Source organism: Coffea arabica, chromosome 2e (genome assembly GCF_036785885.1).
Source record: "Coffea arabica cultivar ET-39 chromosome 2e, Coffea Arabica ET-39 HiFi, whole genome shotgun sequence".
Lineage (NCBI taxonomy): Eukaryota > Viridiplantae > Streptophyta > Magnoliopsida > Gentianales > Rubiaceae > Coffea > Coffea arabica.
The window spans coordinates 49,783,780-49,795,456 of record NC_092313.1 but is presented as its reverse complement, the minus strand read 5'-3'; the positions used below and the strand labels follow the sequence as shown (position 1 = coordinate 49,795,456).

Genomic DNA, 11,677 nt, shown 5'->3' with positions numbered 1-11,677 from the left:
TCATCGTTTTTAACAAAGGGATATGTCCAAGTGAAATTCCAATAAAGATCCCTATCATTGAGGCCTAGGGGACTTTGTCTGATGACGAGCACATCAAGTACATTCCAGAACTCAAACAAAAGGGTTTATTCACTCCGCAATATGAGGATTGGCTAAAGGGTTTGGGTACGCAAGAATCACAGGATGAACTATCCGAGGAGGTCAAGAGATTGAGGGCCATTATCGAAGCCAAAGATAGAGAAAATTTGCAACTGAAGGAATCCGTCAAATCTCACCAAGAGATGACCGAGAAACATAAGGAGGCCTGTGAAAAGATACAAGAAAAACATCGAGGACTGAAAAGAAAATGTGGAGAATTGTACGATGAAGTGGAACGTATGAGAAATCCTTATGCTAGAGAATCCAAGGATGCTGTAATAGATAGGTTAAAGAGGTTTAGTGATTTTGTACGAGACCATCTCCGAGGAATGATGTAAATAATGTTTGTAAATGGAAATCTGAAGTTTGAAATGACTTTTCTTCTGTATAAAATGGTGGTCAAAAGCAGGTTTGATAAACGGGTTCCACTTTGAAGGTATTGCATCATACTAGGCCAACCCTTGACGTAAAAAGGGCTCCCCCATAGGACATGCATCAGAATTGTTTAAATATTTATTAACTCATGTCTTTTCCTTTTTCCTTTTTGAATAAATTACGGCAATTTGATACAAAAACAGATTCCTGAGCCGATTTCTTTCCTCTACTATCAGGTAACTGTAAACATAGCTACACGAAAAAGCCCCATCATTACTCGATCGGGTAGCCGAGCTTCAAGAACTGGTGTAAACATGAGTACACACCCGGAATCGTCCGACAGGCCTGTGACGACAACATCAACTGACTTGGCAAATCTGGGAGCTCAGTTGAGCGAAGTGCTAAACAGATTCAATGAGCTAAGTATGGAAATGACCGCACAATGGTGAGTGATTGATCAGTTGGTCGCTGGTAGCGGTAGCAGTGGTCAACCTGAGTCTTTACCTGCTAGTCAACCTGAAACACAACCAATACTTTTACCCTATACTCAAACCTCTGTTACTTCATATGTCATAAATCCACCCGAGGAAGTTTTCACCTATCCCGCCCATGGCCCACCACCTACCTATGCACCCAACATCCAAACCTATCCTTCTTACACTCAAATTCCCCAAAATTAACCGCTGGTTAGTATGAACATGCCGCTTGAACCTCAAGGACCATATTACTATTTCACTGCAGAGCCATTCACACTAGACACCGCTGCCCAAGGAAAAGTTGAAGCTGGAGAATCCTCCGTGCCAATTGGCAAGAATTTGCTAAAAAGGTTGGATCGATTTGATGAATTCATCAGGAAGAATCAAGGTTTAAGCAAACAAGGAGGTTTGGATTATAATGAGTTGTGCCTATTTCCTGATATGCAACTGCCTGTGGGTTTTAAAGCACCCAAATTCAGCAAGTATGACAGAACGGGCAATTCCAAGACACACATTCAAATGTTTGTAAACAAACTAGAGAAGCCGATAGATGATGAGAATCTACCTGTGCGCATATTCCCTAAAAGTCTAGAAGGCGATGCACTAGATTGGTATTCCAATTTGAAGCCCGAGGATATGAGGACCTGGCTAGATTTATGTGACGCCCCGAAAAGTATGAGTGTGAGAACTCGGAAATTTTTTTAATTTTCTAGGGTTTATTTTATTTAATCGCCCGCCTTTTCTACATTTTCTTTATTAGAAAATGTTCCCCAGATAAAGTTTATGAGCAAAGATAGTTTGAAAATGATTTTTCTAGTATCGGTTAGTTTTTGAGAAATTAAGAGCGTATTTTGAACGTGGGACCCGCTAGTGCGGTAAATGCATTATATTTTTTACAACTTGTTGGAATTTTGTATTAAGTGATATTATTTTACAAAGTGTTAAGATATTTGTATTGGAGAGACAAAAAGATAAGTTTTAAACCAAAAAAGTGACAAGTGTCACCTTGTGATTTAATCTTGGACTTTGACCATTTGACTTTACCTTTACCTTTACCAAATAAATACAAAAAATTGATCAAAATAAGCTTCATTTTGCAAGCTTCTTGGCTGAATGTTCTTGCTCAAGAAAGAAAGAAAAGCTCTCAATTTCTTCCTTCTATTTCTTGCTCAATCTTCAAATCCAACCAATAAAACTCCAAATCATTCCATAAAATCTTTTTGCTAAGTGGTCTTGAGGTGTTTTGTGGAGTTGTTTGGAAAGCTAAGGTGATTTGTTGCTCTATCTCTTGTATGGCTAAGGTGAGTTGTGAAGAACCACTCTCCTCCCTTAATTGATGTTTAAATCATGATTAGTGGTGGTATGAGATGCACTTTTATGGATTATATCTTGATTTTGGTTGAATTGGTGAAGTTTTATAATTATCGGGGATTTTTCTGTTTTCATATGGATATGATTATGGGGTCATGTATGATGATTGGAAATGATGTTTAAGGACTCTATGAGGTGGAAAAAGTGATTAATTGGAATCAATTTCTGTTTTGGAAGAAATTTCAGAAAATTCGGTTTTGTGAAGGAACATTCTGTCCGAATTTATAGATCATAGATAGAGGCCGAATTGGCCTTGACTTAAAACATGAAAGTTGTATAGAATGATATTTTAAGGTACCTACAAAATTTCAGGTCAATCGGAGTAGTGTGGAATGAGATAAGTCGAAATTACTATTGCTGTTCTGGTTTACCCGAAATTGGGATTTGCGACTGTAATTGGTTCTTTTGGCTGGAATTGCTTCCGAATTGGTTGTTGAGGCCTTCTGATGAAATTTAGCCCTGTGTCTTACTTTTCAGCTGGTTTTGGAATTTCTGGATTTGGACTTGGAGAGCCTGAGTTATTATGTTTCCGCTAGAATGCGTTCTGTGAATCTGTTTTTGTGATTCTGGTATGGTATCTTGCATTTTTGACCTGGTTACACTTGAAACTGGGTTGAGTGACCTTCTGTAATATTGTAGCCCTATCTCTTAGCTTCGAAACGGTGTATCTTGCACCTTCATCCGACAATCGTAGCGTCTTTGGTGCCATTACCGTAAAATGACGTCAAAACTGTTTTTCTGGTTTTGAGCTTAACTTTCATTTCCGGACTTTTCCCTAGCTTGACTTGTACTAGTACTACTTGGAGCTTGCTGAATGGCTATTGGATGAACTTGTTGTTGTGTGTGTACCTTTGGGTTGGAATGAGGAAATAATGAAGCCGTGATGGCCGGAAAAGTTAGTAAATTCAGGGGAAGTGCTGTCCGAACTTTGAAGGGATTTGTTTGCATTGAGTTTGTGATCTAAAACTTGGATTTGAGCAAGGCAATGTTATATGCTGGATGATTTCGGAGCCGTGGAGGTGAGTGACCCTAAACTATTTCCAAAGTACTTGTGAAATGTTTCTTGCATTATTTATTCGATTGCATATCATGCGTGCTTGCATGTGGATTCATGACATGATTTGGCTTCAATGAGTTCTGGGAAAGTCTTGTGCTGGACACCAACGTCTCCACCTTGTTTATGGTTCATGTTCATGGTTATCTGGAGCACCGATGTTGCTCCCACTTTCGTGAGTTTGTGAGTTAATGTTAAATGAAATATTTGAGCGTTGGGTGTTCAAGTGCTATGATTTCACCGGCTCACGAGAGCACTAAACGGACATTTGATCTCTGAATCATGACATCAGCGAAATCATCGAAATGCAACATTGTGAAATATATTTGCTTAATGATTTTGCTGGTTACTCGCTGAGCTTCTAGCTCACCCCAAAAATATTTTATTCCCCTCCACAGGGCTCAAGGCGAAGGAAGGACTTGTTGTACTTATTCACGTGATTGGATGGCTTAGTTGGAATTGTTATATTTTGTACCGTTTGGATGTGGAATCATTTTATGTATAGTTGGGAATTCTTTCCGCTTCGCTTATGACATGTAATTATTGGAGAATGTGATGTATATTTGACATTTATATTGTAATTCATTTGAGGATTGTAGTGAACGACTGAGTCCCGGCGAGAGCTGGGCAGGCGACCCGCCGAACCCTCTGGTTCGCCTTAAGGGGAGGTGGGGCCGTCACAATTTATCAACCGCTTTTGTAAGGCAATATGAATATAATTGCGAGCTTGCTCCGACAAGGACCACGCTTGAGAGGACTAAAAACAAGCCATCTGAGGATCACAAGACATATGCGAAGAAATGGAGAAAATTGGCTGTCAAGGTGGTGCCTCCCATGACTGAAGAAGAAATTGTTCGTACATTCATCAAAGTTCATGACCCGCCCTATTTTGAGGAGATTTTTTATATGATCGAGTGTTCCTTTGCAGAAATTATTAATAAATTGGAAGAGTATGATGAGTTTGTGAGAGCAGGAAAGATTGTTAATTTGTCAGTTTTGAAATCGCAATTGGAAGCTATGCAAAATCAGGGCAGCAGTAGTAAGAAGTCTCAGTTCAAGAAGAAAGAGGAGGAAACATCATTTGTCTGGAAACAAAGCCCTTCTTTCCAACTTAGATACCAACAATACCCCACCTACTCACCCCGTTACCCATACCAATCATGCCCTCGACCTGTTTACCATACCACCATCAACCATCCTCGATTTCGACCAAATTACCCAAACACACCCCCAAGACCATTTCACATTTACCCACCTAATTTTCAGATTAGACCTCGCCTTCCTTATAACCCAAGACCTACTTCACCCGTCAACCCGACTTATCACTATCAACAGACCAATGACACCCAAAATCCAACCCCATACCGAACCTTCACCAATTTATGTCTCCCCGTTGATCAATTATATGAACAGCTCAAAGCCACGGGGAAAATTGGTACGGTACCTCCTAAAACCTATTCTAAAGGATTTCCACTTGGTTATGATCCTCAAGCCTTTTGCGCTTATCATTCGGGAGCACCTGGACATTCAACTGCCAATTGTTGGGCACTTAAACACAAAATTCAAGACATGATTGAAGCTGGAGACATAATTCTGAGAAAGAGAGATGAACAAGGGCCAAGTGTTAGTAAGAATCCTCTTCCTACGCACAAGGATACCGTTGGAGCTATTACCATAGATGAGAAGATCGAAGAACCAACGCAGTACATTGAAGATGAAGCTGAGATAATAGGGGTCACTGGAGAACCATTTATACTGGAGGAGGAAGCCTACGAAGTCAAGAAAAATCCTGATCTCTTAATTCTGGATATGATACCTTTTGAATGTGAACCGTTAGAGCTTATAATGCTTGAATTGCCTGAGCAAGCTCCTGTTTTTAATCGACAAGAAGTTCCATGGAATTACAGCGAGCCGACGATATTGATTGGAAGAGAAGAAGCGCCCAAGAAGGAGGTAGCCGCCATCACTAGATCTGGAAGAATCATAGGTGCACCCACAGTTGATGAACCCTCAAAATCAAAGGAAAAAGCCGCGCCAACAAGACCAACTGTTACCGAAGAAGAGGCATTCAATTTTCTTAGGATGTTGAAGAAGAACGAGTATAAAGTAATCGAGCAATTGGACAAAAAGCCCGCCCAAATTTCCATGTTGAATCTGCTCTTAACCTCAGAATTGCATAGAGAGGCTTTGCTCAAGGTGCTAACTGAGGCTCAAGTGCCTAAGAATATTCCGGTTGACAAATTCACCCATGTAGTTGAGCATATTTTGGCTTCAAATCAGATTTCTTTTTCTGAAGAAGATTTAACTACTGAGGGGATTGGACACAACAAGGCACTGTATATCTCAGTCCGTTGTAATGGGAAGTTATTGCCGAGAGTTCTGATAGACAATGGATCTGCTTTAAACATCTGTCCATGGAATACCTTGGTTAAGTTGGGATTTCAAGAATCTAAACTTCACCCGTCTGCAACCGTTATGAGAGGATTTGATGGCGCGAAAAGAGAATCAATGGGGGAAGTGGATTTAGTGCTAGAAATCGGACCTGCACAGTTCCAAGTCATATGCCAAGTTATGGATTTCTCGAGTGTTTATAATATTCTACTTGGACGACCTTGGATTCATACTTCGGGTGTGATACCATCTTCGCTCCATCAGATGTTGAGGTTTGTGGTAAATGGACAGTTGATCACGGTGTTTGCAGAGGATGATTGCACCATGATCGTCAATCCCGCATTGGAAGAGGGCGGTGATAGAAAAGCTCTGGTTTCTCCTTACCATGTGGCTGACATCGTTTTAGTAGGTTGGGTATTTAAGGACAAGGCGGTGGTGGGAATGAATCTACCAGATGCTAGCGTTATGATGGGCAAGGAGATGATTCAAGGAGGATACGAGATAGGCAAGGGCCTCGAGCATAACCTGCAAGGAGTTCTAGAACCAATAGAGCTTCAAGGAAAGAAGGACACCTTTGGATTAGGGTTTTAACCTACCGTCAAGGATAAGAAGGAAATGTTGAACCGTAAGAGAGCAGAAAAGGAAGGAAAGCAAACGATTAGGAGTATTTCACCATTGTACTGTATTTTTCCATATCCATCGGAAGTGATTAGATCTGAAGTGGACCCAATTGATGAGGTGGAAATGAGTTTGTCTAAGCTATTTGTGGTGGTCACTTATGAGGGTGAGCCATCAGAGGATCCAGAATTCCCAGAGATTTCTGAAGAAGTGATGAAGAATTGGACCAGTGATTTCCTTCCTTCCCGAAGAAAATTTCGGTAAATCTAGGGGATTGCCTTTGGTTGAGACATATGAGAGAAATCATTCGCATTGTTCATCTTTTGCCTTTCAATTTTGTAAATAGCTTTGAATCAGATGTCTTTTCGTGGCAAGTCTTATGTTAAATAGTACATCTTTTGTTAAACAACATGTTATGACGCTTTGTCCGTTATTTGAAATTCAATGAAATGTACAGTGTTTATTTTCCAAATTGACTTACTTACGCATTGTTGTATTTATCTCATTCTTTTTCAGATGGCCAAAAACAAAACACATTGACCCTTTGGATATCATTATCCCGGAATTTGATGATTGCAATCTCGATATCTCTCATGAATTTAAAATTTTGGAATCAGAAATTCAGGACGAGAGTGATAATGAAGAAGAATCTGAGTCTTTGTTAAAGAATCTTAAACACTATGAAGAGAAATCCAAACCGAACTTAGAAGCAACAGAAATCATTAATGTTGGCACTGAGACCGAGGTTAAGGAGATAAAAATTAGCATTCATTTGAATAAGAAACAGAGAAAAGAGATGATTGAGTTTTTGACCCTGTTTCAAGATGTGTTTGCTTGGTCCTATGATGACATGCCTAGAATTTCAATAGACATAGTGGTCCATCGACTACCGACTGATCCAAATTTTTTGCCAGTAAAGCAAAAACAGCACAAGTTTAAGCCAGATATGAGTCTCAAAATCAAGGAACAGATCGAGAAACAGCTCAATGCCAGAATCATCATGGTGTCTCATTACCCCATTTGGCTTTCAAATCCAGTACCTGTTCTGAAGAAAAGTGGAGAAGTGCGAGTCTGTGTCGATTACAGGGATCTCAATAAAGCCAGTCCGAAAGATGATTTTCCATTACCAAACATTCATATCCTTCTGGACAATACCGCAGGGCATGAGGTCGAGTCATTTGCTAACTGTTTTGCCGGGTATCACCAGATCTTAATAGCAGAGGACGATAGAGAGAAAACTGCTTTTATCACTCCGTGGGGAACGTTTTGCTACAGAGTGATGCCATTTGGGTTGAAAAACGCTGGAGCTATTTATCAAAGAACCATGACCACCCTGTTCCACGATATGATTCATAAGGAGATGGAGGTTTACGTGGATGACATCATCATCAAATCCAAGAGAGCGGAGGATCATTTGATCGATTTGGAAAAGTTATTTGAAAGATTGAGAAGATATAATTTGAAGGTAAATCCTACGAAGTGTGCATTCGGGGCCCCCGCCGGCAAGTTATTGGGATTCATTGTCAGTAAGAAGGGTATTGAGATAGATCCGACGAAAATTAAGGCAATTATTTTCTTCTTTTCCTTGCTATTTTGGCCGGCCACAAGAGAGAGAAAGAGAAGGGTTTTTGGTGTCTTTAGCTTGTGAGGAAAGCTTGAATAATGATTAGCTAGCAAACTTGGAGCCAAAGAATGAAATTTTCTTTTCTCCTCTTGCCCTTGGCTGGCCGAAAATGAGAGATGGTGAGGGAGTGGTTGTGTAATGAAACTTGGGGAGAAAGAATGAAGGAAAGCTACTTTAAGTTGTGTGCAAAAAAGTCACCTCTCACTAGTGGTCGCGCGCGGGTTTCGTACTACCGTTTTCTCTCAGGTTTGATACACTTGTGCACTAAATCTCAAATGTAATTCCTTTAACACTATAATTATTCACTCTTAGTAGTCTAGTATTAGTTTCTTAAATCTCCACTTAACCGTTTTGACGCGAAATACGCGAACTTCCGATTCGCGCGCGATAAAGCGAAACTCAAAAGAAATTCTTTTAACGATAATATAACTCACTAATACTAGGGTAAATAATCCTAAAAATAACTATTTTAAGAAATAAAATGTGAGTCCTCAAATCTCCAAGATCATTGCACTCTCGGATCGAATATTGTCTCGAAAAACTTGTATTCGCTATTTCTTTCTAAACGAGCCTCCGAAAAATTAAATTTGCTAACAGGACATTTTAAAAATATAAGTAAAGCATTGTTCCATGTAAATAGATTTAAAATGGTTGACGTAAATTATTCAAAAAAAAACGGGTAAATAAATAATTAAATAAGCCAATAAAATAGAATTAAAAGTAAGTAAAAATTTGGGTCCTCATATCCTCCCCTCCTTAAAAGAATTTCGCTCTCGAAATTCACACCTAGGATAATATCATACCCCTTATTTGCTAGGTCCACTAAATCTGCCAAAATTCACACTTTCTAATACTGATCCCCCGTAGGAGTCCAACAACCTCCAAGTCATAGGGCAAGCGATCACACTTTATTTATACCATTCACGAAACTAGAGTTTACACAAGAATAGTTGGTTCTAGGGTTAATTCAAACTCTAGTTAAATGATTAAGTCTTGTAGTTCAGAACTTGAATGGAAGGATATATTTTCAATAAAAAACTAAGCTTACCAAAATTTTCGGACTCAATTTGTCCAAATCAAGTCAATCATAACATGCGAGATATAATCAAGGGTTTTAATGTATTTTGGGTATGTATGTGGCAGAATGCGATTCAAAATTTCAAAATTAGAGTTAATGATACAAACTTTTTTTTCATGGCTCAAAACTAAATTTTCTTAATAAAAAACTTCAAATAATGTTTTTGCCATAACCATCAATACATATTTCAAATTCCTCAAATACGTTTAAGAAGATTAATCAGGCAACTCAATGCGTGGATATTAAAACACATGTATAATAAAATAACATATACATGGAGGATGTTTCAAAATTTCCCTCGAAGTTTCGAGTTAAGAGTTACGTTTAAGTAAAACGTATATTTTAGAAATTGCCTTTAAGAAAGATAAGCAAACATGTAGGTTCATATATGCATAACTTTGACCCAACATTTTTACCACCTTTCACATCTAACCCAAGAGCTAACTCTAAGGGTACATGAAGTTCGGTCATTTTTACTCTCCAATTCACAACAAATATTCATTCTTAGTCCTTAGAAAAGATCCAAACTTAAGCTCTGCGTAATTTCAATTCTCATGCGGGTTCAAAATGTGTATACATATATATATAGGTATTTGTGGGAAAAGGGGCAACAGGTGAGTGGGTATATATATAGTGATAGTCAAGCAAAAATTGAAAATGCTTTTATTCAATTAAAACAAATAGAAAATGAGTTCAAGTTGTGACGCCCCGAAAGAATGAGTGCGAGAACCCGCCAATTTTCTAAGTTCCTAGGGTTTATTTTATTGATCGCCCGTCTTTTCGACATTTTCTTTATTAGAAAATTCCCCAGATAATTTGATCGAGTAAAGATAGTTTTTAGATGATTTTTCTAGTATCAGTTAGGTTTTGAGAAAGTAAGAACATATATCGGACGTGGGACCCATTAGTGCGGAAAGTTCGGTAAAATTCGGCCAGTTAGGTTAAGTTTTGGATACCGGGTTTATTTTACCAGGTGCTAAGAGATAATTAGAGGTTATATGGATGAGAGTGGAGAGAGACAAAAGGATAACCATGTATTAATTATAGTGACAAGTGTCACTTAGAGATTAAGTCTTGATTCTTGACCACTATTCATCCTTTTACCATTTGACTAAATAAACCAAAACAAAAATTGGATTAAAATCACTTCATTTCCCAAGCTTTGTGGGCGACTCTCTCTCCAAGCAAAAGTAGAAAAACCTCTCCAAATTCCTTGCTCCAATCTTGCCCAATTCAACAAACTAACCGATTAAACTTGAAAACTCTCCATAAAAACCTCTCTCTTAGTGATTGTGAGGTGATTAGTGAAGTGGTTGGGGAGATTAAAGTGCAAAGTTGCTCCTTTTCTTGTGTTGATAAGGTGAGTGACTATGGAACCCTCTTTTCTATCTAATGATGTTTAATTAAAGACTTGTGGTGGTTATAAGTGTGATTTGGTGGATTATTTCTTGATTTTAGTTAAGATTGGTGAATTTTTCTATTTATGTGGGATTTTTCTGTTTTCATATGATTAATATTATGTGGCCATGTATGATGGTTGGAAATGGTTTAGAATGAAGCCTCAGTGTTAAGATAGCGGCTATTTGCGGAAAATTTCCGCATTGAACGGAAAATTTCGGAATTAGGGTTTCGATTAACCCCTTTCTGTATGGCACTGTTCATCATAGTTAGAGGCCGAATTAGCCTTGGGTTAAAACATGAAAGTTGTAGGGAATGATATTTTAGAGATGTATACAAAATTTCAGCTCAATCGGAGCAACGTAATCAGTGAAAAGATTGAAATACCCCTGCTGCCCTGTTTCTATCCGAACTTGATAATTGCTTCTGTAATTGGTTAATTTGGTTGGGAATACTGCTGATTTGGTTGTTGAAGTCTTCTTAATAAATGTATCCTGGTGTCTTAGCTTTCGGATGGATTTTGAATCACTTGATTTGGACTTAGGTAGCCTGAATTACGGTTGGTTAACTAGAATGCGGTTTGGTAACCTGTTTTTACGGTTCTGGTTTGGTACATTGACATTTTGACCTAGTTACACTACAACCTGAACTGAGTGGCCTTCTTCCACATTGTATCCCTTTATGTTAGCTACGAAGTGGTATAAATTTCATCCAAATCTGAGTTCCGTAGCTCCAGTTATGACCAAAACAAGATCAGTTGTCAGAACTGCCTTCGAAATTGGACAATTCTGACAGGAATGTTTGGACCCATTTTCCTCTATGTTCTGTATTGATTCAGCTTTTGGTCCAAACATAAAAGTTATAGCCTTATGTCCTAGCTTTCCAACTCCTTTGGAATTTCATGATTTGGATTTGTGAGCAGTGAGTTATGGTCCAGCAAACAAACCCTGTTTGTCACCCGAACACGTAAATTTCTGGTACTATTTTCCATAATTTCGACCTGTTTCCATTCAGATCTAGATTAAGGTGTCTTCAGGAGAATTGTATCCCTTCCTCATATCTTCGAAACGGCGTCTCGTTCACCTTGATCCGACATTCCTAGCCTAACTTTTGATCAAAACGGTTTGAGATGGCAGATTTGGCCATTTCCGTTT

General features: G+C 38.7%; 1 protein-coding gene across 1 annotated transcript; it reads left to right on the top strand.

Moving 5' to 3' along the window:
* The first annotated feature begins 1,211 nt into the window (after positions 1-1,211).
* On the top strand, positions 1,212-6,396 carry LOC113729122 (uncharacterized). The gene is made up of 2 exons (XM_027253449.2): positions 1,212-1,600; positions 4,155-6,396. Exons 1-2 carry the CDS (start codon positions 1,212-1,214, stop codon positions 6,394-6,396), a joined length of 2,631 nt encoding a protein of 876 aa, XP_027109250.1.
* The last annotated feature ends 5,281 nt before the right edge of the window (positions 6,397-11,677 follow it).